At 49.8% G+C, this 27652-nt stretch overlaps 9 protein-coding genes across 9 annotated transcripts; 5 read left to right on the forward strand and 4 right to left on the reverse strand.

The window, feature by feature from the left end:
* Positions 1 to 1148: 1148 nt before the first annotated feature.
* Positions 1149 to 1772, forward strand: FTJAE_5782 (Dolichyl-phosphate-mannose mannosyltransferase 2; the record flags this gene model as incomplete). The annotated part of the gene is made up of 1 exon (XM_037352326.1): positions 1149 to 1772. The coding sequence occupies one exon, from the start codon at positions 1149 to 1151 to the stop codon at positions 1770 to 1772; it is 624 nt and encodes a 207-aa protein (XP_037207275.1).
* Positions 1773 to 5390: 3618 nt separating this feature from the next.
* On the forward strand, positions 5391 to 8516 carry FTJAE_5783 (Rho guanine nucleotide exchange factor scd1; the record flags this gene model as incomplete). Its single annotated transcript, XM_037352327.1, has 5 exons — positions 5391 to 5882; positions 5934 to 6476; positions 6524 to 6766; positions 6815 to 7001; positions 7048 to 8516. 5 exons carry the CDS (start codon positions 5391 to 5393, stop codon positions 8514 to 8516), a joined length of 2934 nt encoding a protein of 977 aa, XP_037207276.1.
* A 1047-nt stretch (positions 8517 to 9563) lies between these two features.
* Positions 9564 to 9920, reverse strand: FTJAE_5784 (37s ribosomal mrp10; the record flags this gene model as incomplete). Its single annotated transcript, XM_037352328.1, has 1 exon — positions 9564 to 9920. The coding sequence occupies one exon, from the start codon at positions 9918 to 9920 to the stop codon at positions 9564 to 9566; it is 357 nt and encodes a 118-aa protein (XP_037207277.1).
* Positions 9921 to 10827: 907 nt separating this feature from the next.
* On the forward strand, positions 10828 to 11498 carry FTJAE_5785 (litaf zinc finger; the record flags this gene model as incomplete). The annotated part of the gene is made up of 3 exons (XM_037352329.1): positions 10828 to 10840; positions 10893 to 11196; positions 11252 to 11498. The coding sequence occupies 3 exons, from the start codon at positions 10828 to 10830 to the stop codon at positions 11496 to 11498; spliced, it is 564 nt and encodes a 187-aa protein (XP_037207278.1).
* Positions 11499 to 11726: 228 nt separating this feature from the next.
* On the reverse strand, positions 11727 to 13372 carry FTJAE_5786 (structure-specific recognition; the record flags this gene model as incomplete). The annotated part of the gene is made up of 3 exons (XM_037352330.1): positions 11727 to 12874; positions 12925 to 13242; positions 13297 to 13372. The coding sequence occupies 3 exons, from the start codon at positions 13370 to 13372 to the stop codon at positions 11727 to 11729; spliced, it is 1542 nt and encodes a 513-aa protein (XP_037207279.1).
* A 439-nt stretch (positions 13373 to 13811) lies between these two features.
* On the forward strand, positions 13812 to 14531 carry FTJAE_5787 (AAA-ATPase vps4-associated 1 domain protein; the record flags this gene model as incomplete). Its single annotated transcript, XM_037352331.1, has 4 exons — positions 13812 to 13928; positions 13998 to 14261; positions 14307 to 14365; positions 14411 to 14531. The coding sequence occupies 4 exons, from the start codon at positions 13812 to 13814 to the stop codon at positions 14529 to 14531; spliced, it is 561 nt and encodes a 186-aa protein (XP_037207280.1).
* A 778-nt stretch (positions 14532 to 15309) lies between these two features.
* FTJAE_5788 (uncharacterized protein) lies at positions 15310 to 15840 on the forward strand (the record flags this gene model as incomplete). The annotated part of the gene is made up of 1 exon (XM_037352332.1): positions 15310 to 15840. The coding sequence occupies one exon, from the start codon at positions 15310 to 15312 to the stop codon at positions 15838 to 15840; it is 531 nt and encodes a 176-aa protein (XP_037207281.1).
* Positions 15841 to 20776: 4936 nt separating this feature from the next.
* Positions 20777 to 22416, reverse strand: FTJAE_5789 (Tyrosine phosphatase YVH1; the record flags this gene model as incomplete). Its single annotated transcript, XM_037352333.1, has 3 exons — positions 20777 to 21893; positions 21951 to 22162; positions 22414 to 22416. The coding sequence occupies 3 exons, from the start codon at positions 22414 to 22416 to the stop codon at positions 20777 to 20779; spliced, it is 1332 nt and encodes a 443-aa protein (XP_037207282.1).
* A 2000-nt stretch (positions 22417 to 24416) lies between these two features.
* On the reverse strand, positions 24417 to 26470 carry FTJAE_5790 (zinc finger protein; the record flags this gene model as incomplete). The annotated part of the gene is made up of 3 exons (XM_037352335.1): positions 24417 to 24885; positions 24982 to 25986; positions 26082 to 26470. The coding sequence occupies 3 exons, from the start codon at positions 26468 to 26470 to the stop codon at positions 24417 to 24419; spliced, it is 1863 nt and encodes a 620-aa protein (XP_037207283.1).
* Positions 26471 to 27652: the final 1182 nt, after the last annotated feature.

Consider the following 27652-nt stretch of genomic DNA (forward strand, 5'->3'; position numbering starts at 1 on the left):
TTTTCTCACTTATCGCAGCTCTAGTGTCATATCGCTGAAGATTCTCTAGAGAAAGAGGTTAAGTGATCAGCTATTGCCTTCGGCACTTCTGTGCCGTTTCCAGCTGTTACAGCTGTACGCGACCGGATACCTTACGCGGTTACCCTTTGTCTTTTGTAAGTTCGAATAAGCTTAGGGATACACTAGAACGTGGGCGATATTGTGAATGGCCTAGTGCGCAATTTGGTCCTCCTCGGTTCGGTGTTGTATTGTGTAAATGATCACCAGTCAATCAACACAGCCGTATGTTGTCTCATGAACCCACAGCCTACATACTCGGGCGGCATATGAGCCCAGGCTTGGCGATCCTGTGTTCATTACAGTTACAGGTAATATCTATGCACCAAAATGACTGTTTGCGTAATGCATGATTAAGCTGTGGTCTCAACGCTCAAGCGAACTCCAGCTGGTAAAGGTTGCTGGGCTAAATGCTTCGACAGGCTAATGCTGAAGAACGCCGATTTATTTGCATGGTTTAACAGTCTTTACATGACATCAAAGGCTTCAATTAAGCTACGTCGGTTGAATGTGCGCCATGATTCTGTTCAAGATGGGAATGGCCAAGAATCATGACAGCGTCCGATTTTGTGTTGAGTGAGGGTAGTGACCAATTCTGAACAGAGTCAATCCGGCAATCTACACGAAACCGAGTAAGAGACCTATCATCCAGACACTGAGCTATGCAGATTTATTACACTCTGAGAATATACCAGCATACGCAAAGATGAGTCAGGAAGTGTCGGTTGTGAGAGCAGATGTCTTGGTTCATTGTAGGGTAAGTGGATTCGACAACAGACATCGACTCGCGAGCTTATCAAGAGCAAACTCAACAGGCATTCATCAAGCACTGAGAGTGAGCAAAAGTCGTGTGTTTCAGTCTGGCTCTGCTCTTTTTGCTGTCTTCTTCGGTGCTGGCGCTTACTTCCACATCAGACCGGAAAAAGTACTCGATCGGCGTAATGCTCCCCGCATCACGACGAAAGTCGCCGATGAGCTGACGGGATCAAAGAGAGATGTATAATCCGCAATGAATAAGATGAACAGAAACAAACAGGGACGTGTTACACGCAAATTCTCACCTGAATCTACTGGATTTATAGCAGCTCATCATGACCCGTACAGTCACACGAAACCAGGACAAGCTCTTCATCCCACCTGGAGGCATCGACTTCTCATCTCAAGTAAACAAGCCGGGAGTCGTTGACATCTACTTGAGAGCCGGCGACAACACACCAGGCACAGGTCTTCACTGGCACGAGACTCACACAGAGTACCTCCAAGTCGTCCAAGGCTATGCTCTTGTGACCGTCGGAAACCGCACAGCTGTCTTCTCAAAAGATGACGGGATCATCACCATACCGCGGTACACAATCCACCAATACATGCGCGCTGACAAGACGGACGAAGGGAAAGCGGGAAAGAACGTCGACCTCGTTGTGAGGGAATGGACTGAGCCTGGTGATGGGGACAAAGAGGTGTTCTTTCGCAACATGATCAGCTTGATCATAGACAAGAAGGATGGCGCATTGGGCACAATGGGGATGCTTCTCTCTGTTATGACAGTTTGTTGGTCTCACGACAACTATCCTGTCTTTTGGAAAGGACCAGAGGTCTTTGGGGAGGCTGTGCAACAAAGAGTGAGAAGAGCTGTGACATTTTCTTTGGTGGGATGTCTTGTTCTCCTTGGCCGACTTGTCGGATACAAGCCGCAATATCCAGAATACACACCGTAGAAAGTTTATTCTCAACTCGGAATCTATACCCTTTGCGCAAGTCTCAAGTCTTCACCTGAAGTTTGCATATACCAGGTTAACAAACTCAACCCCGCGTTCAGTCCCTTTCAAGATCATCCTAGTCTTCACGGCTTTCAACCTCGGCGAGGCATATCCATGTGCTGTTGACAGCTTCACCAAAGCATTAGCGGGATCGACAGTGCCAAAAACGAACATCGTCAAGCCATAGCCCAAAGCTTATCGACGGGCAAAGAAAGCCACGAGAACCCACTCACAAGGCTGTAACAAGAAAAATGTGGAGGCGGTTCGAATTCCTGAAACAAGAGCGTCGAGGTCTAACCGTCTAACTAATTCATCTTGGCACCCGACTTTGAACGGGAGTATTTCCACTTCTGGTCTCCGCATGAACACTATCCACATACAAAGTCGGGATGGCACCTTGTTTCAGGATCGACTAAGAGTAAAAAGTCAAAATGTATACATACAGTGGTGAAGTATCACGGGAATAATACGAGGCGGTCTTGATGTAGGCTGCCTATTGAGCTGAGGTTCAAGTTTCACAGCATTCGGGCGATGGCCGATACGATATGCGGAAAGAGATTTGCAAAGTTCCAAGGTCTCGGATATTAAACAAGACCAGCTCTGGGTGATTGCGGAGGAGAGGTGATGATCATGGACAGAATGTGGTTAATCCCCGAGTGGTTTTGTGGAAAGATCGTCGATAGTTGCAGCTGAGGCATAAACAGACACACAGTAGCGCACAAGCAGGTCGAGCCAAAAGCGGGCAGTTCTATGTTTCAAGCTACGTTTTAGCCTCAATATCCCAAGCACCAAGTTCTTTCTGGCCGATTCTAGCATTCTACTTGCGAGCCCGAAGCCTTCTTTGTCCACGTTCCTCGATTTGGCTATCACATGATGCTTTGACACAGACAGTGGGATTCTTCTTTCTGCACAGAAGCTTCCTTTGCTGGCCTGTGCATTAAGCCACGCGTTTCAGATTCGCATACGCTGTAATGCATGCCCTTTGACTATTCCCGAATGGGGAGCGGAAATGTGCAGCAAACCAACAGAGAAAACTGCCAAAAGCCGGCTTCGAAAGGTTCCATGAAACCTTCTCTCAGAGAAGCTAGCGAGCGCCTCCCCTGAGCTTGGAGAGATTGGAGAGCTTTGGGACCCATGATGTCAGGCAGGGGTCATTGGCAGTTGAAGTGTGTAGGATGCGTGCGTGCTTGCTTTTTGCTTGAAGGGTTCATCGAGAGATTTGTGGTAAAATCTCATGATGAGAAGAGAATACTTCGGATAGCTGCGTTTCTTACCTGCAAAGATCTGCTGAGAAAATATCTTGTCGTCGAATCCCATGATACAAGATACCGGTGATTGGGTATGTGGGAAGGTGACTAGCCGCCGTGGGCCGTGGGCAGATGGCGTCGATTTGAACTGTAGATTGAGCCCAGAGATAAGTCAGTGACTGAGATACAAGATAGATCTATCAGTAAACATAAGTCATGATTGCCGATAACGTGTGTTGAAGCTTCTCCTCGGATGTGTCAAACTGATGCAGCTTCCTATATCGAAGTAGACAGCAAGAACGGGATGCCTGTACGGAGTAAAGTTCAAAAGCTTCCTTGCACACTCATGCAATGTCCTTCTGGAAGAGGAGGGGAACCACAGCACCACACCACCCGTTCTGGCGGATTCAGGGGCTTATCCATGTCAAGTCAATCGTCTTTCTCGAGACCCCTGCATCTTTCCCCCCCTCCCCTCTTTGGGCGTCAAGTCAAAATTCTTGCCATGTGACGGTGACAGCAAATGCTGCTTTTTCCTTTCTCTGATAGCGACGGTAGTATCGTTGAACCCCTGTTGATCCCTGAATCAGAGAAAGAGGACATTGTGGGACTGGAAGTGGTTAGCGACAATGCTTGGTAACACTTTACTGTTACCATTGGATTTTGGTGTTTTATTGGACTAGGTATCTTGTAGATCAGGGTCTTGGCCCAGCATCTCGCGACTCATGTGCACATTGACCTCCCTTCCAGAAAGCTTCTTTTCTTGTGCAAAACGTAATTAGTTGGTGACTTGCTGATGACGATTAAAAAGGCCCGAGGAGGAAGAACAAGTGCCTTTGGGTTAATTTGAAACATAATGGATAAGGATGGATGGAGATAGGATGGGAGACGATGTGCACCCGGGGAAGACTTGTTAATGCCCAAGGAAATGCACGTCCCTCGAACTCTTCGCACGGACTCCATCGGTTACAGTTGCGCCCTGTGGTACAGTGTCGATTGTGTCATATTGCGCACAGTCCTATCCATTTGCACAAGGGTCTGGTCTGGTCTGATCCCCTTTTTCCCCCTCCAGATCATGGGAGAATTTTCTTGTACCTTACTCAAGCGATTGTCGTACAGAGAGAGACAGAGAGAGTATCACCTGAAATGTAATCACTCGAGTCATAGCAAGCCCATCAAATCATCTGCTCCGGAGTGATAATGTCAGCGCGTAGAGTATCACTCACCTAAACCGAGACCGATACCGTCCACTGACTGGCTGCTCCAGCGCCAACCAGCCTCCAGCCTCTGAAATGGCCACCCCCACTAAATCATAAATCACTAACTGGACCTCCACTAACAGCCCAGCCCAGTAGCCTTCCTTAGCCCTTAGGTACCGCTAAATTGCCAACCGCCCGCTTCCGTTCCGCCTCCTCTCTCCAGCTGCTGCTGCTTGTGCTTGTGCTTGCTCCTGTCCTGCACTCGCTGCCCGCTTTTGGTCTTCCCTCCTTTAAACGACTTTCTCCATCTGCCGTCCGCTTCAACCTTACCTTAAACCTACGCCCAGCCTCGTCGAAATCCTTCCTTTGACCAAAACTGCGGCAACAACGGTTTGTTCTGGCTCTAATTTCATTCCACTGTCCTCACCCACAAAAAGTCAAAAACTCTCACATCGGAATACTTGGCCCGCCTGCCAGATCAGACAAGAATCTACTCCCATCGTTTCAAAAACTGTCCAGCTTCCATTTCGGCATCGTCGATCCGCTTCACTAAACCCCCCCTTCGATCGCTCCACCGCCTGACCCCCCGAGACCACCACCTCTACACTCTCGACCAGCCATCACCAGGCCCGCTGCCGATACTGTATACGTTCAAAGAGGGACTGCCGCCGCGATCAATTCTTTGTCGCTCCAACCTGCGAATTACTCCCTTAGACAGCCGCTTCGCTTCGACGCTTCTTCCTCAGCACCCCCTTACCCCGCCTGTCGTGTCTTGCAGCTGCGAAAACTCAACGTTGGAATCTCACGCTGATTCACCGCCGAATGACGTCGAGCCGCTCGTTGAAACGTTCCTGAGTCCAACGCCAAGTGACATCCCTAGACATTTCACACCCAAGACAATCCCCACGGCGCTTCCATACGAACCGATCTCCCTCGACATCCTTTACCTCGCTGCAACGTCCCTCTCGCCCTCCCTGCTGTCGGCTTCGTCTCTCTATCTCAACTCTCTCCCAAGTCGCTCCTCTCGACGGATGGCGTAGAAGGCTATGGCCCATGCCCCGTTGCTACGAAATAATACTGCCCCGGTCTTTCAGCCAAACTCCAACGGATTCATTGGCTTCTCGCAGAGCAGTATGAACCATGCGCCGCGCGCCAGTCAACTCTCGGGCTCGACAGCCTTTGCTGGCTCCTCGGCTTCGTTGAGTTCTCTGTCGACGGCTACCACTGCCACACCACAGAACGGCGGCCCCGTGCTAGCCACAGCGAACATTATCAACCAAAAGGCCGACGCTTCACGATCGCTTTACCAGATTTGCATCTCGCTCAAGCAGCGCTTGGCTCAGGTTCCTGGCTTCGACCCTTACCTGGATCAGCTTGACCCTAATGATCCTGTTGATCCTCTATGGAACCTATTCCGAACAGGATACCCCTTACTCCTCATTTACAATGCCCTGCGACCTAATGAAGAGCTCAAGGTCGAGGACCCTAGCGCTAATGAAGCTAAGAAGTCCAAGATCGCCATCTTCAAATTCGTCCAGGCCTGCATGAAAGACCTAGATATTCCATCTTCCCATAGTTTTGTGATAACTGACTTGATGGGCAACGACACCAGCGGCTTTGTAAAGGTTGGTAGATGCCGCCTATGATGTGTAGACTGAGCTAAAGTGATGAAATAGGTGACTCAAGTTGTTAATTACGTCTTGGATCGAGCAGAGGAGCGCGGTTATCTCCTTCAACCTTTACCAGAATCCGGGGATGGAAACAACGAGCCCACGGGCGCACAGATGACATACCGAGACCACATCATCCGTGAACTTGTCGACACCGAGCGAAAATACGTTCAAGATCTCGAGAACCTGCACGACTTGAAGAAGACACTCGAACAACAAGGCGAGATTCCCGGTGATACTCTTCATCAGATCTTCCTCAACATCAACGCCATTCTCGATTTCCAGCGCCGCTTTTTGATTCGAGTAGAGACGACAAACTCCATGTCCGCTGACGCCCAACGATGGGGGGCTCCCTTCATTATGTACGAGGATGCGTTCGACATTTACCAGCCTTTTATCGCCAACCAGCGTAAGGCGGCCATGGTTGCGAATCAGGTTTTCGACAAAATTCAACGCTCCTCGCACCCCGTGGCAGCCGATTTCAACACCCTGGATGGTTTCCTGCTAAAGCCCATGCAAAGACTAGTGAAATATCCACTGTTGCTGAAGGTAGGTTAATTGCGCCTTTTCGATGTTCGATAGCTAATGCATGGCAGGATTTGAACAAGAAGACAGAGGATGATGAGATCAAGATGGACTTGACTAGCGGTTGTGAAGCCGCTGAGCGAGTGCTGAAGAAGGCTAACGAAGCCGTTAACCGCGACTTGCTTGATGAGGCTCTCGAGGACCTTACAAACCGAGTTGAGGACTGGAAGAGCCACAAGGTGGAGCAATTTGGCAAGCTTCTCCTTCATGGCGTGTATGGTGTGATCACCGGAAAGACAGATCAAGAGAAGGATGTAAGTCTGCTGGCCAGATTCCAAGGGGCCGACACTAACCTTGAAAAGTACGAAATCTACCTTTTCGAGTCTATTCTCCTGTGCTGCAAGGAGATCTCATCAAGCAAGAGCAAGGATAAGAAGGACAAGCTGCGGTCATCGGGAACCAAGACACGGAACAAGAGTGCCAAGCTTCAATTGAAGGGCAGGATCTTCATGACTAATGTGACTGACATTGTGTCCTTCTCTAAGCCAGGTGAGTTATGAACCTCGGAGTAATTGACATAACTAACTCTCGAAAGGCAACCACAGTGTGCAGATTTGGTGGAAGGGAGACCCCGGTGTTGAGAACTTTGTTATCAAGTTCCTAAACGAGGAGACTTTAAGGAAATGGGTGATGACTCTGGAGACCCAGAGGAAGCATAACGTGCCGCGCCAATCTTCGAACTCAGACTCGCTTTCAACCGACTTTGCTTGGACACGTGAGCATGGAGCTGGACTGGAGAATCCATACCTGCAGGAAGACGACGATGATGAAGACCTCGGACCAGCAACAGCACCCGCTGGGTACCACACTGGACCACCTGCGGGCATCGTGCCTCGAACAGCTTCAACCAGTAACCTTCGAGCTCGAGCTGGAACCGGAGAGAGCTCTGCTTCACTGGCCGGTATGGTGAGAGCGCCTCCGCCTCGATTCCCTCTACCAGCGCCTCCCGCACCTCTCAGCCTTCAGACAGCAGCGAATGGTGCCCATTCACCCGGCGCCTGGGCGGGCGATAGTTACTTCTCTCCTGTCGCCGAGTCGCCAGCATCATCAAGAACCAGCACCACCAGCGGAATGTTTACAACACCTCACTATGGCCTCCCCAAGAGTGCTACTCCTCAGCCAACATGGGAGGATGGTAACGGCAACCGCTACACCGCACCCGCCATGCCACGCGCTCCCTCTCGCGACGGCCCTTCACCGAACCCTCATGGACGTAACCCTCGTGGACCCTCTCTGCCAGCAATGGCCTCAAACAACCAGGCGGCTCTCGCCGCTCAACAGAGGAACCGCTCGTACAGCACTCCTGATATTAACGGACCAGGAATGCCACGCACGCGACAGCCTAGCCACGGAAACATCCCAGCAGTCCCTGGTATTCCTCAACACTTGCATCCTGGCCACAACCCCAGCATTGGCCGGGAACAAACAGGCTCACCAAGAAATGAACAGCCAACTCGGGCTCAAACAAACAGCCCAGGCGCTCAGCGAGAGCGCATGCACAAGCACACCGGAAGCGTGGGCGGCAGCATGAACCACTTCCCTTCACAACCAGTTCATCCACGATCAATGACACCCGGTGCTGGAGGCAATTCTCTTCGTGTTGACGCTGCTGCCGCCAACTCACGAACCGTGTCCCCAGCTCTTGGTACAGCAACATTGCCACCAAACTCGAACCCTCTAAGCCCGGAAATGCCCCTCCCAACACAGCTCAAGGTCCGGGTGAACTGCGAGGCAGGAAACTACGTCACCCTGGTCGTGGCTTTCAACATTACCTATCAGTCTCTTGTTGATCGCATCGACGCCAAGCTCGCCCGCTTCACTACTAGCAGTATCAGCAAGGGCCTGCTCAAGCTTCGATACCGCGACGAAGACGGTGACTTTGTGGCCATCGAAGGCGACGATGATATCCAGATCGCCTTCATGGAGTGGCGCGAAGGTGTCAGGAACATGTACTCAGGAGGCGTAGGAGAGATAGAGCTCTTCTGCGTCGGTGGCACTTCCTAGACACCCTCTCACAGGCGCACACTCATATGTCGATCGACACCCACCACCCGGAGAGGAGGCAGAAATGGTGCATTGTGCTTAGGATACCCACGGATCATTAACCGCATTTTTCGGCGCACGGAAAACAAAACAACATTCATACATTTACTTGAAGAGACCATCCATGATCAAAGGCACGATAACGACCAAGGGCGTCTGAACGACTGGGCAAGGCCGATACATTATCATATAGACGGCAAGCGAACTCGACTTTTCGAAACACATCTCTTTTTTTCTATCGTCACCATCTAACGAAAAAAAAACCACCGCCTACTCAAGCCACTCATTCGTCCCATGGACATTATTTTTCTTGGGTTAAGACTTCTTTTTTGGTTCGGGACGGCTTTTTCTTTTTCTTGCATAGAAATGACTCATTCGCATTGTATGCGTCCTTTCTATTGTGGGATGAAAAAGGCTGTTTTCTGTACCGGGATCATTCATCTTCTCAGTCACTTACAGCACAGTTTCATGGGATCCGGCGCTACTATTAAGAAATGGGGGCGTTTATCATCATTCTCTTGATTTTCTCGTTCTTTGTCATTTAACTTCTTTTTTCTTGTGTCTGATTCGGGTTTGTCGTTCCTTTTTTTTTCTTGTCTTTTGGGTGTGATTCCCCCCTTGCGCAATAGAGGTGGATGTGGGAAACTTGTGGCATTGGGTGTGCGCCTTATGATGGGTAGAGTTGTTGATTTGAGTATTAGGTGTTGTGCAGAGTGAGGTAGTGAAATGCAAACACTTTGAATGAACTGTTCCGTCCGTCTCGTATATCATGCTGTGACTGAGTCCGTAACCACATGCCATTGAATACCAGCTTTTCGTTGATTCAAATTGTCATGACTTGAATTGTACTTGTAACTGTATCGTACAGCGATATTTATACATCTCGCCCTTCTATCCCCTGTGCGGGTATTGTTGTACATGTCTCGAATCCAATCCCATCCCAGCAAAAGCAGCGCTTCCGACGCCCAAAATGCATAACCCTTCTTCTTTACTTTTCTGTGTCCCTTTCTACTTTTGCTTCCTCGGCCCGGTCATGTACTTTTGCATTCGTGCGAGATGGTAGTTAATCGTATTCGTGCCCGCGGGGGGAGGAGGCGGACCGTCCATGCATTTGCGGAGCTGGTTCTCTACTGCTGCGCAGCCCGTTGCGTTGTAACCTGCTGAGGCCCAGCATGCTTGTAACTTGTTAGTGACAGGTTCTCGAAACTGGTACTCATAATTGGGTTTGAGTCGTGGGGGAGGGGGGAGTTTACCGAGAACGCTGGACATGATGGCGATACAGGGATTCTCGACCTGGCGCTTGGGGTTGTGGACGCGCAGGGTCTTGAGGGGTGGAAGACGGATTGCTTTGTGTCGGCCGGTCATTTTGAAGGGATTGTACGGGGGATTGGATTGGATTGATATAGCGATTGAGGTCGTGATGCGGTTATGGAGGAGTGGAAAGTTTGGAAGGGGTCACGTGGTGTGGAGATGGTGATAAGATTGATGATAAGATAAGAGCTTGGAACTTGAAGGCACGTTGATGAGCATCTCGAGATGGAGAGGATGAGACAGTTTCTCTGATTCAAATACTTGAATTGTAATTGATCGTATTGAATTCTCTGGAGATATTGTTTTTTTTTTTTTTTTTGCTGTCTGTGGAGAGTGTGATAGGCCCAGGCACAACTTCAATCAGCAATGCATGTTTCCATCAACAACCCAGTATAGCATCAAACTCCTACGTTAAGAATGAGAGTGTTTACAGCAATAAGCATTGCTTTGTTGAACAAGAATTAACTGCGCATACTAATAACGACAAGATAACACGCAGTTCTTCAATTTGACCGAAGTTTTATTTCGGCGCTGATATTCAACACTGACCGTTCGGCTGTGGCCTTTCTCTTGCAAGCCAAGCTCAAGATGTCGGCCACGATTCGCACTTTCGGTGAACGAGTGATAATTGGGTCATTCATTCATTCCCGACATCACTGACTCTTCACCAAAATGTTGAGGGCCACCTTCCGCACGCTGAACTCTCTTGCCGAGAACAGGAGTGTCCTGCCGTGCTTGGTTCTTTCCTTGATCAGGAGGCTGCGTGACTGACGACCTACTTACCTTACCTTTTACCTTGCGCAGTGGAAAGGAAACTTCTGACTTCATCCTTTCATCCTCATCCTCACCCGTGCCCGTTTACAAGACTTCTTTTGGAAGAACGGGCCAGGTCATCGACACTAAACGACACCAGCTTCAGACCTCTTCCTATCAACAGTGGTACACTACATCAATATTCACAATGGAGACTCCTAGTACGTTTCGCTCCTCGTGTGCATACATGATTATCTTGCTAACGAGGTCCAGCACCCAACCCCGAGCATCATCAACATCATGCACATCACTCCCTCGAGGACGACAACCAGAAGCCTCCAAGCAAAAGGTCTATCGAATTCAGCTCACCGCTCGCCAAGCCACCAGTTACAAGCTCACCTCCTGCACATCTGAAAGGAGATGGCCGCGAAGATCCCCTGGAGCCAGAGCTGAAGGAGAATCTCCCCCGGAGTGTGCGGCTCGGTGAACTGGAACGTTGGAGTGATTACGTCGTTTGCCCAAAGTGTCAAGTCAGGGCCAGGACTATCACAAGGGAAAAAACCGGTAATACGACTCAGTGAGTTTGTCCTTGCCTTCCTTGGGAAAGACCTGTTACTGACACAAATGTTCAGTGCTGCGGCCTTGGCCATAGTCGTCAGCACCATCGGTTTTTGGCTGGCATGGATACCCTACTTCATCAAAAGGCTCAAGAATGTTTACCATCACTGTGGCAATTGTAGAGTACTCCTTGCTGAGTACCACCCAGGTCTATCTGACTACACTGAAGTCCTCGCCTTCCCAATAGTGAGGACAGGCGTTGATGATAATAAGGATGGGCTCAAGGTTGAGGACAAGACTAGCGAAAGTCGCTTGCTTTGAAGTTCCACAACGGAATAATATCCTAGGTCTCCTTACCACCCCCTTTGTTGTCGAGACTTTCTTTTCCCTTTCAGACATCGATAAGATTGTATCAATAACACATTCACATCGACCAGTGTTCGTTTCAGCACCGATGATATTCGTGTTCCTCGACTCCTATGCTGTGCGCACCACCGTTGTTCATATTCCGCCAAGTCTATTGTTACATATGTACATGCCCCTGCATCATCAGACAACATCAAACTTCTCCTCGTCCAAGTCCATACTTTCAGGGGCTGGTGCTCGAGGAACACTTCGTAGTGCTGCCCAGCCTGTCTTCACGGCGGGCTGCTGAACGGGTTGCTTGGTGGGCTTTGGTGGTGGTGGTACAGGTTCTGTTGGCTGAGGGGCAGCTTTCCGGCTTCTTTTGACAGGCTTTGGCTCCTGCTTCACCTCCTCTTGCTCTTCTTCCTCCTCGCCCTCAGCTTGTTCATCGCCGTCTTCGGCTTCTCCTTCTGCATCCTCCTCGTCTTCCTCATCCTCCTCGTCGTCGTCACTGTCGTCATCATCATCAGACTCCCCTGAACCGTCAGAGTCCGCATCACTTCCAGGATCGTAGTCCTCCTCATCCTCATCCTCTTCATCTTGTAGTGCTTGCTCAGCGTCTAACTCCGCCTTTGCAAGTTCAGAAATACCAGTTGCGGCTGGTGCGTCGTCTCCAGCCTCTTCGCCGTTCTTCTTGGGTCCGCGGTTCTCTGCCAGTTCAAGTTTGGCTTTTCGCTGCTCGGCCATACTGCGATCTTGGAGACGGTGCTTCTTGATGTAATCGTCGATTCCGCTGTAGTCCTCCTGGTCCAGCATGGAGAACTCAGCTTCTTCGGTCGCATCACCTCCGCCCGCAAAGACCTCGATCGCAATGTTGAATGTTCGTTGGAGAATGTTGGTGTAGCTCGTCGCGGCGATACGGCTCAGGGGAATGAACATCATGGGCTTCTTGAAACCCCAGAGAATGCCGTTCTCGAGGAAAAAAAGGTATCCGTCCTTGGAGCCCCTGAAGGCCTTGACATGCACGGCTTTCTCGCTCGGTCGATGGGGTTGTCGAACCATGCTCTGGAACTTGCCGGGGTCGGCTGAAGTAATGCTGACGCCATTGGGCTTGAGATGACGGTTCAAAGCCCAGTGGAACAAAGACTTGTAGTTGTCCGAAACTGCCGCGGCACTTCCAGCGTCAGGTCCGCCTATCGTGCCCTGCTTGGGGGGAGTCGCGGGAACTGTAAACACGAGTGGCTCTTCGGTCGGGGGGTTCGTCTTAGAAGGGAGACATGTTCCTCGTGGGAAAATGACATAGTTGTGCTGGACCTGGTTCTTCTCAGGTACGGGGAGGTAGAAAACATATTCTGACGCAAGATTAGCATGTGAACCATAACAACAATGCGATAACGCGTACCAATGTCTGACCACGCGTAGGTTATAGCTGGAATCGGTGCTGTTGTGTTTGGCGCGCGAGCGTAGATGTGGCCGTCGGTAAAACACAACTCAAACTTCTTCCTCTGGGGCACAGAAACCGAAATCTCCTTGATTTCGAGAAGGACAGCCTCATCTGCGGCATTCGTCTCGGTCTTGACAGCCTTTGTACCATTCGCGCCTCCGTTTGTTTGAACATCAACTCTTCTCTTCTTATGCGCGGGCTCGCTACCCCCATTTAATAACTGATCGTAAACATGAGTCGCAATTTCGTTGAACAAAGCGATTCGACCAGGCGTATCTAGACTCTAGAGTTAGTATTTCGCGAATAAACATCTTCAGGGGTATTGTTTACCAGCAGCTCTCTGGATTCCTTCAAGAATATCCGGCCGGGTTCCAAATACCGAACCCAGCTTCTCCGTATCGAGCATTTTGCCCATGACTGAATCCAATCGTCTTGCCGTGAATTGTATCTCTGCTTTTTTTTTAAAAAGAAGATTGGGGGGTTGAAAAATTGGGTGCAAGAGAATTGTTAGGAGTTTGGCTTGTGGCGATCGGATATGCATAGGTCATCATATTTGCTGCAAAGTTGCGATAAGATAACGATTCATGACGGGCGGGCGCTTATTAGTCAGGGACTGGCGCTAGTTTTGGCGGGTTACAGGTGCTGTTTGTCAAACCCTTTCAGGGGATAGTCCGCCCTATCAGGTGCTGACGTCAAAGTCGGACGGGGCGCTTCCCCGCGAAATACCCAACCCAGCCCAGCCTTATTCACCGAAACCTCGTGTGATACGAGCCCGTCAGGAGGCCGTAGTAAACAAAACAGATCTTTTTTGTCTTACAGTATTTGTCGATTTCTGAATCACAATCATGGCGACTACGTTTCCCAACGTTTACACGCTCCGCAAGGTTGCTGATACAGCAGCCAAAGCATGCGATATCTGCTACAAGTCGAGCACATCAGTGCTAATCACACCTGATCAAAAGGTATGCGGGACACTGACATGAGAAAGCAAATACAGTGTAACCTTAAACTTATGTGATTGGCATTGGTAGGATTTCTTCTTTGTTTGTCCGGTTCACCTGAAAGATCGGTACTTTTGCACGCCCAAGATTGATGAAGAGGCTGCGAAGAGGAAGAGGGAGAGAGAGTTAGAGGAGGAGAAGGAGAGGGTTAAGAAGGAGTATGAGGAGAAGCAGAAGAAGAAGAAGGAAAAAGAGGAGAAGGAAAAGAAGGATAAGGAGAAAGATAAGAAGGAAAAGGATGAGGAGAAGGAGAAAGACAAGGAGGAGAAGGATGAGAAGAAGGATGAAGACAAGGTGAGTACATACGCCAGTTTGTCTTTGCGTGACTGACTTTTGTAGGACAAGGAAGACAAAACTCCCCCTGCTGAGGAAGAACCCCGTGTATTTGAGCTGAAAACGTATGTTGTTCGTTTGCTCGGGAGACATCATATTAACAGAAGCAGGGCGTTTTACCAACAAAGATTGCTGAAGAAACGACAAGTTGAAGCGGCGAAAGCTGATCGGGAACGAGCGTCAAAGCCTGGTTATTTTCCCTCTGTGCCCTCTGATGCGCCCAGTCGATGACAGGAGATGACGCTGTTGGTGTTGGTGTTTGTGAGGATATTAGAGGTGTTTTGGTGCAGCGGCTGTGGTGCTGGGATGGTGATGTAGGTTTGAGTTAATACATTCAAAGTTCTTGTGTCAAACTGTTCGTTTCTACGGCAAGTCCTCATGAAGGAATCGTGGACGTTGGGTAGCAGCCCGTTCAAGCTGAGGCAAGCTACCTGAGGCGAGGCAGAGAAGCTTGGGATCTTGACCCCTAAGCGATAAAGATGTCTAGGTAAGTCTAGTCCAGGTTTGTTCTAACATTCTCCAAAAGTCTTGCTACCTGAAGGCAAGGCAAGGCAAGGAGTTCAGGGGCAGGAACAAGTAAATGTCCTTCTCTCGCCATGCTACCTTATGCCTGCCATTTCTTTTCCCTTGGGGAGGAAAGAAAACTCGGGTAGGGACCTTTATCCTCAATGACAAAAGTTCTTGGGTAACTTACCACAAGTTGTTTAGGCAACTCTCTTCTCAGATCATCCATACTCAAACTCGTCCATCAACACAACATCCATCTTTATTCTCATCAATAATGCCCAGCATATTTGGCAACTTTCGGTGCGACGGCTGTCAGACACTTATCGCCGAAACAGAAGCATGGGCGGTTCAATTTCGCTGTCCTGATTATCCCACCGGAGATTGGTTGCATGAGTTTCTTCCCAACCCGAGTCATTGCTTGGGTGTATTTGTTCCAAGACAGAATATTTGGTTGCTCGTGCAGTTTACAAGCTTGGCCCTACATCTCAAATGTTTCAAAACCATGCTGTATAAGCGCGGCAATCAACGGTCGCAAGCCGAAATGAACTGCTTCGGGAGAGCTATGGGATGGCGCCGCTTCGACTTCATGGGTATTTTCCCCAGAGTAATGGACCTTCCTGGACCTCGCCATATCAGCCATAAATCCGTAGAAATGGCAGATCCACGCCTCAAAAAACTTCCTATGGAACTTATTGATATGGTTCGATCTTATTGCCCAGATGCCTATTTTTGGAATGTGGTGCAGCTCCTGTACTTACAAGGTTTTGTTTCTCCGGCCCGACCTGTGATCGAAAAGAATATCTCCCGCATTGCGCGTTGGAAGCGCGGCGACGATGACGATTTACCAGTCGAAGGGGAACCTCTAGGAGATAGCGAATATCTTCTCATCAGTCTTGATCCGGACGGTATACGCGAGATCCAGAAACTTCCCAAACCCAAACATCCTCGTCCAAACCACGATACCCTTTTGACGCCCAGGAAGTACGTTGTCGCCAACAACCAAGACCTTGAATCCGTCAAAGTCTACTTCTAGGTTAGCATTCCCAGCCCTAGCATACTTTTATGGTTCACTGATGATATAGTATGGGCTCTGCTATTTGACGGCGGCACATCTGGAGCACCCTGGCTTCCCGACTTGGGACACTCAGAAACCACCAAAGGTACTCTATCAAGATGACAGGCGCTTCTTGCAACTTGAGGGCTGCAGGATGCTACATGAGACAGTCCCTCGAGCCACTGATATCAGTGTATTAAGCCTCAACAACATCACTCATTTGAATCTCACATTCTTCTGCTCGCAAAACGCAGCTTCTATTCTTGGAGGTCCCTTTGCTTTGGGGCATCATTCAGATGCTAGCGGTTATACACTGCCAGTGAATTTCACCATACTACATCATTTTCCGGCACTTGAAGGAGACTTACTGTGGCTGGAGATCCGATTGAATGGGGACAACTACAGTATACTGCTTAATACCCGATCATCAGGCATTATACATGCGGGACTACAGGCGGATCCGAACAACCTCACGAATGGCAACATATTCTCTTTGAGGTACCGCATCCGCCCACAGCTTTTGTTCCTCTCCAGAGGGAAATACAATATATTTCCGAAACATTGTGTTCCGTTTGCTGCCTATGGAGATGCCCTTACACCGGACCAAGAGTCCCTGATCACTGGACCGCCGATGCCATCTTTCAGACCCCTTTTCTACCCTCACCGACCTGCCTGGTCATGGGCTCCCCTACAGAACGTCAGCGGCATTTTAGTCAAAGAAAACCATGATGATCCTGGGTTTATAGGGATGCATATATATTATGAGGGCGGGGGTAGCAGGTTCATCGGCGACTGCGCGCGGTTCAGAGGCCGTGAGCGTTTGAGAGAAAGCTACATCTTTGCACCAATAACATACATGTTTGTCGAGAGATGGGTCCGGCCTGGTCCTGGTCGTGCCCCCGACCAGTTTATGAATATGCGGGTATACTTTGGTCGAGGCCAGCGTCACAGCAACTATACTGAATATGAAGAATACAAACTTGAGGGTGAATTGCATTTCTGGTATGGGCCATACATTACTCCTGAATTCAGGGTCATGCCGTCGGGTAGTTGGCAGCAGTAGTAGTACCAATAAAATCACCTTTTGCTGAGTTCAATTTAAAACCCATATCAAGGTCTGGTGCCATTTACCTCCCCTAGGGGAGGAAAGAAAACTCTTAAGCTTAGGGTACTCTTTACTTAGTTTATTTTGATACCTTGTATCGAGGTTCGGTGTTTTCTTGCCCCCCAAGGCTCCCATATCTCACATGGGGAGAAACGTTCCATGTGAAGGCGAACGTGTGGTCTTGAAGTAATACCTCGCATCTTTTGACGCTTGTTACATCGACAATCCAGTTGCAACTCAGTGGCAACTCAGTTACTTTGCCGCTCTATAATTAACCTGGATGCATTTCAAGCTCTTTGTAACAACTTAGTCAATCTTCTCATTTCAGAATTCCCGTCCTTTGAGCCCGTATGCCAACACACTACCACCGCCGTCCTCAAGCCACTCTCCACAAACTGCAGAGATTTCGCTATTACATATCACATCAGTTAGTTTAGGTACTTTTTTGATCATAACTGGCTTCCTATTTAGGCAAGTCAAGTCATGTCACGGATTTACCAGTGAACCGTAAACTCCGGCATCACGACGCTAAACCTTTGCAACGTTCGGTTTCGTTACGACGCAAGCCACAAGCGCAGAGAAACATCCAATCTTGGCGTGCCATTATGCCGACGATTATGTCCTTTTATTGAAACAGCTGCATTGGTCTTGCAAGTTTTCCCATGCAGACCAACTACACCATGATTGGCTTCAGCGTAGGGGACTGCACACACACACATCGCCCGATGCTAGTAAACACACGACCATGGGATTCTTGTACTGATCTCGCATTATAAAACGTCTGACAGGATAGGGAAAAGCCATGGGATGTGACCCTCAGGGTGCGGGGGCGTCTGAGCTACTTAGTGCTTACTTTTACATCTTTTAGGCTTAGAAATCAACAGCTAGAAGAGCCGCGACAACTCCCACTCAGAGGACATACAAGTTCAAGACTGTGATTATCATTGTGATGTGATGCTCGCTTGCTCTAAGGTCTGATTGATCAGTTATCGTCGAGTTCCAATTGAGGGGGTATCATGACCACACACCAATGGCTCCAAGTAAAAGACAGGAAAGCCATCGTGAAGCGGTGTCGAGGTTACGATTTCTGGTAGCTTACATCCTTGTAAGAGTCTCCGCAGAATTACGGCATCTAGCTCTTGGGTGTAAGCATATAGACTCGGTGACCTGACGAGCTTCGGATCCGAGAGAAGAGCGAGTCAAAGGATTCATCACGTCGAGAATAAGAATTTAGAATCATGCTATTGTTTGTAATACAACAGTGGAGAGAGGAATGGGCTTTTCTTTTCTCTCTAGGTGATGACCGCAGATATACATGATGATCGAAAGGTTGAGGGGAGTGACATGCATTGAGAGCACTACTCCTGCAAGGACCTGAATCATCCTAGATGCCGTCGCATGCAATGGCATGATATAGAATAGCGTCATTTATTCATTTTTCCTTGGTGACAAGCCACATATTGTGGTCTTTTTGTTCATGACTTGAAGTCCCCGAGTCCGAGTATACTCCACAGCGTGATTATAGGGCTGACATGAGACATGCAAAACAAGACATGTGACTCTCCAAGAATATTTCTCTCTTTGAAAGAGAGAAGCGGTCTACGCCAAGTACCGACGGCTCGGGCTCGTCACAGTGATCGCGCGACAACAACAACAAGAGCACCCTTCCATACAAAATACAACCACACACATCGGCAACGGAGGGTATGACACCATGCAGTAGCTCAAAATAGAGTTTTCCTCATCGTTTCTATAAACGCTCCCATCAAGTTTCATGCTCTTCCAGGTTTCATGAATCGGGAATGCCGAGGGTTGTTGACAGCGCAAGACCCAAGGAAAAAGACTTCCCGCAGATCTATGAAGGGGTCCAACGGCTACAAATCCTTCCGGTGGGTTGGGGTTGCAGTCAGAGGGAGAAAAAAACGCGTGCCTTTCCCTTCGGGGATAGATAGACGAACTGAGCATGTTGGGTACTTGTATGCTGTCAGACGAGCATGTATCGTTTTCAGGGGTGGGTGTGAGTGGGAATGAAATAGACCACGCCCCTCCTTGTTGAACGAGCCTAGATGAGTGCTACTCTGCCCTTGTTCTAGGGCCTTGCTGGAATAACTTTGTATGAGGCAGGCTACAAGATAGGGCTGACTCTCAAGTGGTCAGTTCATGAACAAGACCGAGGTATCGTTCATATTCCTTCGCTTCGCTAAGTTCGCACCGTTGCATCTCTGAAGGACCGCTCCAAACATTCGTTGTCAACACACACTCTAACCCAAGATGGGAAAAACGTGTCATGCAGTAAGATGCACCCGTCGATGAGGTACGCTGCGGGTAGATAGTTGCTAACTAGTTAGCTCCCAGCAAACCAACTAGTTAGTCCATACTATTCACTCCCCCATGATCAAGAACATCGAGGTCAAAAGCGGTATCAAGATGCGAGCAAAGACGTCATGAGAATAGACAAGGGGAGCTATGACCAACATCGAAGCTATGCCCGCTAAGAATGGCGTCTAGATAAATCCAACTTTCACACACAAAATAGGGCTAAATACAGCCCTCAAAAGGCTGGAATGTCGCTGTAAGACAAACAGATAAAGTATATACCCCAAAGGGCAATCGCCGGGCGTAAGCGGAACCGCCAAGACAGCGCTGTCTTCTTTTTTCTCCGCCTTGACGCATCATAGATCAAATGGCGATAGGTAAGAAAGGGCTCTTTGGACAAAAATGTCCCCGCTGTACAAGCTCACATCCAAGGTTGTTCTTGTTCCCACAATGCGTATGATCCTTCAACCAAGGGTGAAGACGGTGGTGCTGACTGGCTTACGCCCGATGTGGGTTTCAGACCAAGGCGAAACGGGGTATATCAGTAAGCCCAGCGTATTCAGGTTTCGTGATTTCTTCTTTTGTTTTCCTTTTTTCATGGTTTTAAATCCTGAGATCAGCCCTATAGTCATGTCAGTTAGTGGCTGGGCTATGTCGGAATTCCGTGGTGGATCGAGCGAGCGATGTAAGACGCCGGGCCAACATAGAAGGATTCGAGCTAGGGCTGTCATCAGAATTGCCTCGATTAGATTAGATAGTTGAAAGTAGAGCGGTTATGGAGAACGAGATCCACATGGGAATAAGACGACAAGACGTCGAATCATGGAGCTAAACATTCGAAGGATCTGCTCATGCAGAGTTGTAGGGCTCTATTGTATGTATAGACAGAGGCGTGCGCATGTTGCTCTTTCTTCTGCCTGGATGTTGATCGGATCTCTGACAGGTAGAGAGGTGACACGACACTTCCAACGAGGTCTAGTGCTGATGCCTATGCCTTGTGCTCTTCTTCACTGGACCCCGAACTCGGACTCCCTTTTCTCTCCGTCGGACTTTGTCTCCCAGGAACCATCTGCTCTTGCGAAGATCCCCTCTTCATGCAGCCCGAGTCTCCCGGCTTATCCACGACGAAATGCAAAATGCACCACGACACACTTTCTCTTCTCCCTTCCACGGCGCACACCTCACGCCCTGTAAGCCCTAGGGCTTTTTGATCCCGCCTGGTACCCCGCCGGCTTTTGCTGCCTCTCTCCCAGTGGCTCGCTCGCCATGAGAGATGCATCATGCCAGAGCGGAATGTATCTCGAGAAGGGCAAAGCTCCATGTCCAGACGGACCTGTCAAGCAATATGCGGCTTGCCTTAAGAACCGGACATAACAGACGGGTCCGCGGAGGACGGGTCTCTCAAGGCACGGATCGGTAACATGGGCCTGAATCGGTGTTTATGCGGCGCTCTTGTGTAGTATTGGTTGGTAGTAATTCCGCCCTCATCTGTCCTCACAAGTTTCCGCTCCGTGGAGCTAACCCGGGCGGCATCCGGATGCCCATGCTCTGAGTCGCCGGCCGCTTGACGACGTCGTCGACCCTCGCCTTCTGCAGCGAGAACGCCGGCGTCACCCACCCGCCGCAGGAGCACCGAAAGCCCTTCCAGTCGTACCGGCCTACACCAGCGCCACACTTTGAATTAGGGCATAATAATCTTCCGTTGAGCTCTCCCTGTTCAAGGACCCCGCGCATCCAGCTAAGTGGCTCGACAAAGTAATGCTGGCATGTAGACGCCGAGGACTTCTTGTCAGAAGGCTTGTGCTCCACAATGAAGGGTGCCGTGACCAAAGCTCGACGGCACTTCTTACATCGTAGACTAAGACCCGAGTCATCACGAGGCTGGGTCTCTTCATCCTCGAAACGAAGCCTCGTCGGTGCCTGGCCTACTGCAAGGTTCTCATCAATTTCACGCTTGTAAGCCCACCGCTGATAGACAGGGTGTCCTTCGACATCATCCGGGCAACCCATCTCCCACCACAAGGCTAACTGCTCCATGAATCCCTCGTTAGGTTCAGCCATGGGTCGAGTCCTGCGCACAAACGTAAGTGCAGCATGGACAGCCTCTTTAGCGGTATCCTTTCTCGAACGCTTCTCCCCAGTCTGGGGAACCGAGTGGGTCGGATCCGAAATGGCAGTCGGCGTGATATTGGGGTCGAAGCGGCTTGGATACCGCCTAAGCAAGTAAGCAATAACCGCCGAAACAGATCTCGACTTTCCAGCCGCACAGTGAACAAAGACGCCTCCCTTCTTCTTCTTCTTCTTCTCCCCGATATCGAGGTCCTCGACACCCTTCTCTAACGAGACGCCCCCATCCTCCTCCTCATCCTTCGCAAGCCAGCTCGCGCCTAGACCTTCCTCGATGAATCTGACAGCCTTGGGCAGCTCAATCAGCAAGTCAGCGTCCTCCACATCGTCAATGTCGATAACTTGGTGTTGTAGGTCCTTTCCGTAATCGATCCACGGTTCGTCCTTGAAGTTTTTGAGGCTTGATATGTCGAATGGGACGAGGGAGAGGACATGCGTGATGCGACGATCCGTCAGCGAGTCTGAGCGTCGCAAGGCCCAGAGCCTAGGGAATAATTAGCACTGCATGTCCGTAAATTGTTTAGTGGTGAGAGAGTCCTACCCTCCGACGAATAGCTCATCCTGGCCGTCGATCCTGCTGAGAGCCATTTGAGCGATACTTTGCTTGAGAAGTTCAAGCTCTCCAGGTTCAAATGTGTGGCCAAATTCCTCCCACTGCTGTGGCTTCAAATCGTCCTCCTGATTGTCCTTCGATGTGAAAACCTTGTATGCCTGATCGGCGCTTGTGGAATCGTCTTCAGCCAGATTGTGCGCCTGTCGCAAGTCGCAATAGTGGCCTAGATATTATCGCTTCGTAGATTTTGGTATTTCGAGGACAATGATAGACTCTGCAATCAACAGAAAGAAAGTGGTTCTTATAGATCAGTCATGAGAAACTCGAAACCGAGGAAGTAAAATAAATTAAGCTTCAACCTCGGTGTGAATCATGACTTCCACAACTTTTCCATCTTTTTGCCCCTCCTTCCACTTTAACCTCTACGCCACACCAATTTACCCCGCCATACCATCCAACGCCACACTTCAACTTGAGCTTCTCACCAGCCACACTCTCTCAAATCCCATCATCAATTCAAAGCATCCATCGTCTCATCTATTTCCGTCAAATAAATCCATCAACTAACTATCCCACGAATGGAATGGACCTCGTAGCTCGGACTCCCCCAGACAGCACGTCCCCAACAGTACAATTATACGAATCATCACGTGATGCATCCCAATTCCGCGTCCAGGGTGGTGTTAGAAACGTCAAACCCAGCCAGCTGAACTTTTAGACCCTTCAGCTGAACAGACAGACAATTTTACGCGACACGAATTGCCCAAAGGGGAAGGTATGCGCTTCAATTCCGCTGTGTTCTTGTCTGATTATGGACTTGCCGGTGCCCGAGGCAACTCTGCATTCAATTCTCATATTCAGGCTTGATGGAGTGAATGCCCTTTGGAAAGCCTTGTAGATCTTCCCAACTAACTAAGCCTTACAAAGAAATTGGATGTGCCGTCTTTTCCTGGTCCCTGCAACGGCCGCAACCTCAGCGTTGGGTACGCTATGTTTCACAAACTGCAACTGGCTGGTGCATCGCGTCACAATGGTTGAACAGAACAGAACACTGCAGAGACAACTGAGGTATTAAGAGTTCGAACTACAATTTTTATCTTGTCAGACTACTTTATATCTACATGACCGAGTCTGTCTCATATGTCCCTAACCTGAAATCTCAAATAGTAAACAATAAACAACGCCATGTGTCCCAATGCCGCGCCAATGAACCGTGACCGTTACCATGATTGAACCTTTTTGTACCGTGACCCATAAGATGATGCATGCGACATCAGCATCAAGCTGTGCCAGCTAATATGTATACGAAGTGAAGCCTTTGTCCTCCCTATTTCACTTGCCGACATCCATCCATCCTCGCTCGCTTGTTGGTGAGCATTAGCTGAAGTGCTAACCTCTAAAGACAACGCCTGGGCTTTTTCTGCCATGATCTCCTCTTGTATGTATGTACTCCATTCCATTACCAAACTCCGGCAGTCGTGCAGCTCATCCGTGACTGGGTTGTCGGCAGGGATCTCAAGCCCAGTCAGAAAGTAGCGCATCCACAGACACATGGCCCCAGGCCTGCATCTTCTCATTTGTGCCATCGCCTGCTTTTCATCCATCGTCAAACTCATTTCGCCATGTGCATTTCAGGTTTGTCAGGCTATGAGCCTTCCTTCACCTGAACCCTGTATCAGAAGGCCATGGTTGATTGGTCGCCACAAGTGCGAGTATGTATGCACACAGACAGTGGTTCCATGTCGCTTGGAGCTGCCGGTAAAACGTTAAAACGCTGTTGCATTGCAATATTCGTAGATGCAACGGAACATGCCAAGGTAGTATTTGGCGGTTGTCCCTCCCTTCCGACAGCACTGCCACATTCGTGCTTCAGCCCTGAGAGGCAGCCCAATGGCCGGGTGCGGACAACCGCATCTGCGCGCGTTAGGTGCACGCGGAATACCCCAATTGATCCAAAGAGATCAACGGCTGCATTGGAGCGGCACCTTGATTCGTTTTGGACTTGCCGCATCTGCATCATGCTCATGCGGCAATCCGCCCACGCGATACAGAGTTTTCTCCGTGTCTGTCAAATGCCTTGCCATTCCAGATACTGTTTGGATAGCTGGTGGTCTGTTGCGGGCGGAACGTCGTACAATTGCCGCCGGCTTGTTGTTTCCAAACATCCCAACGGGCTCGTTGACTGCAAAACGCTGATCGATTTCTTGGCCAGTGTTTCGATGCTGATCTTCCAATGGAAACTCCATGGATTCTGACCCACTGATCCTTTTCCTTTCTCTGGGCGCCGGCGATTCCCTTTTTGTATCCCGCCCTCTTCCGACTGATCCTCCACTTATCTTGAATCACCAACACCCACCAGCGCTCTAGCATTGACTCGTCATTTGGCGGCCGAACCTGTAGGTCTTTGTTTTCTGGTGCCCATCCGCGGCCGAACCTGTACTGTACTGTGTCCATTTACCGGGGAGTTGGGTCTTCCTCCAACATACAGGCATTCTCCAGCATGTTGGTCCACTTTCCACTGGTGCCCGCGTGGCTGTGCTTGAGGTGCTGTCTGAAGTGGTCCGCTCTGAAGAACTTTTTGGACGAGTTGCACTCTCGGAACTTGTGCACTTCCTGCAGGTGCCTGATACGCTCATCCCAGTCCTGGTCCGTGGCGTGCCGAGGCGCATTACCACCACTCAAGGCACCTGTACCAGGGCCACGTCCAGATCGTGGGAATTCGTCGCCGCAGTACCCGCAGGTGTCAGCTTCGCCAGGTCTGTTGGTAGAATCATGGAAAGCCCTATCGTATCCGGAGAGAGCTGAGCATGACCATGAATGGCGGCGCACGTGGAGTGAGTTCTGGTGGCGCTCTGCTTCGTTCTTGTTCTTGAAACGATTGCCGCAGAACGAACACTCGTATTGCTTTTCAGCCTCGTGAGCGCTAGTTGTTGGTTAGCATTGAAACATAAACGACGAGCCCTATAATCTCACGCAGCCTCATCTGAAGTGGGGCTGCTGAGTGTGAAATCTGACTTACTTGAGTTCCTCAATCGTCTCGAACCTCTTAGGCTTCTTGGGGCAACACTCGCACATGAAGAAACCTTGCACTTTGGTTCCGCCAGGCTTCTGCACCTCAGTGATCTTACGTGTGCTAGCACCCGAAACGGTCCTAGAGTGAATTGATCCCCGGCCAGAGATGGAGGTTCGAGGGCTTGGGTTGAGCGATACGGGAGCAGTGTAAGGTGAATTGCAAGATGTAGGTGAGATGCCACCGGGAGATGGTCCCACAGGTGAGCGTCGACCGAACGAATTGGCAGTCGCAAGACCAGCCGGGTGCATGGACATTGACATGTTGGAGATGTATGAGTTGGATCGTGAAGTTGAGACCGAAGGCATAGTGACACCTCGAGAGAGCGAGTTGAATCGACCTTGAGGAGATCCCCGTGAGCTCATGTCACGGCGTCGAGACATATCTGGCATGCCAAGCATGTGCTCGTCATTGGGACTGGCCGCCCGTCTCTTTTGACCGCCTGGCATATAAGCATCATCAATGTGTAGTCGCTTGAGTGATTGTCCATCTTCCATCTCCATATCCTCGGCTCCAGTGAAGTCATAGCTATTTGTTGAAGTAGCATCATCGCTGTTGTTCCTCTTTGTTCGTGTTCGAGGTGAACGATCGATATCTGAGCTATCATTTGGTGATCTATCACCATGATAGAAGGGTGTGCTTCGTGGAGAGATGGCGGAGTGAATTGGTGTATCTGTCAACCTTGCGGGAGATCCTAGAATGCCTCGGGAGTGGATAGGGAGCTGTACTTGTACTGGTACGCTGAGGGCTGGAGGGAATCGACCTTCCGCTGAAGGTCTTCGTGAGAGGAGCTCGTTGGCTGATGAGCTAAGAAGTGATCGAGGCGGCGACTTTTCCAAAGGTCGAGTTTGGTCAAGCTTCTTCTTGAGGGTATCTCCATGTATATCGGCAGGGGACTGGAATTGGAAATGATTGTGTAGGCGGCCGAAGCCACTGGGGGCGGATTCTCGGGACCTGTGATTATACAATGTTAGTTCATTGATCCAAGGTTTTTTTCAAGCCATTGGAAGCTTGAATTGCACCAATGTCAGGTGCACTATAAGCCATACCTATCTGTAGATGAGTAACTGGCATAACCTTCATCTCGTTCGCCAAAGACGCCTGTATTGCTTCTTCGCTGGTAGCTAGGGCGATCTTCATGATATGACGAGTTCATGCTTCCGTAACCACTTGCAAAAGAGCCATGAGCATATTCCCGCTTCTCCCTCATACTTTCGGCCAAAGCACTAGGTTGATCGAAGCCGGGATATCGGGGAGGAGGTAGTGGTGGAGGAACGTCGTCTCTTGGTGGCATGCCAGGTATTGACATGGCAGGGCTCCCACTAAAAGGCAATTCGTGGTGATGACTCGCGTGGCTTCGGAAACGGTCGCCTGAGGTAGGGACTATAATGCTCGGGAGAGCCGGAGCAGGCTCTCTATATTGAGGAGGAAAGGCCATGGTTGCTGTTGTGAAATTGGGAAGCTTGGCGGTTGGGATGACTCTAGCTGAAGATGGAGCAGAGGCAAGACAATGACAGCTGAAGTTAAGGGAGGCTGAAGCTAGGATGACATAGGCCCGAGACTAATCCGTCATAGAATAGACGGTTGTCGAGAAGGCAACGGTTTCTCGGTTAAACTGTTGACGAACTCTCTTCTTCCCCGTTTTGCGGCCTCCTTTTTTTTTCTTTACTCTGAAGATCCGACCGAAATAAACAAGCGATGTTGTTGGTGCTAGGGTGTTACGGTACGGGGTGGTTGTGTGTGTGGCGATGATGGCTTCGGGGTATCCGTCTGGTCAGTCCCAAGACACAATAGGTGCTCTGCAGAACCTGGTGCAGCTGGGCCCTCGTCCGCCAATGCCGTAGCAAAAAAACAGGTCGACGAATGACAGAGCGTATCGGGGATGCTGTTTGAAAGTGGAGGAATGCTATTGTTTACTTTGGGGAGTATATAGTTTATTGGGTTGTAGATAGAACAGAGAAGAATGAAGAAAAAAGTAGAAGAAGAAGAACAGATCCCAATATGAAAGAACCAACAGAGTGCGGGATGTGGTATAGAAGAATTGGATCTGGATGGGAAAAGGAAGGTGGGAGGCAAAGCGGCTAATAAGTTCAATCTGCACCTTACGCATCAAGCACCTTACCTTACCTTACAGTGATGTACCTCAGGTTAATGGGAGATCCAGCGTTGACGTTGACGCTCTGGCGCTGTTACACTCACTGTTCCTGGCGTCGGCAAACGCTGTCGACAGCCCCTGTAGATACGCCTATGGGGGTGGAGCGTAGGGGTGAGTCTGAACTGGGCTAGCAGCTGGTAGGGTATGGTACAGAAGGGGGGGAGGGCTGAAGATGGGGCCCGGGAGTGCAAAAATATGGGCAGGGCAGAGCTCGAGATTTGAAATGCCTAGAGGCAAGACAACCTTGCCTTACAAAATGCAGCGCAACGTGAAAATAAAATGTGGCGGTAGTAATGACGATATCTGCACGCCTCATTTCTTGTGTTCACAGCTTATTCCCGTTCTTGAACTATTCGAAAGTGGTAATAAGATGTGACGGAGGGGAACAAGATACAAGCTGAAGAAGGGTAAAAAGAGGTGGGAGCATGAGCAGCACGACGGGGGGAGTGAGCATCTGCCGATGAA

Source organism: Fusarium tjaetaba (assembly GCF_013396195.1).
Source record: "Fusarium tjaetaba strain NRRL 66243 chromosome Unknown NRRL66243_c0000109, whole genome shotgun sequence".
Lineage (NCBI taxonomy): Eukaryota > Fungi > Ascomycota > Sordariomycetes > Hypocreales > Nectriaceae > Fusarium > Fusarium tjaetaba.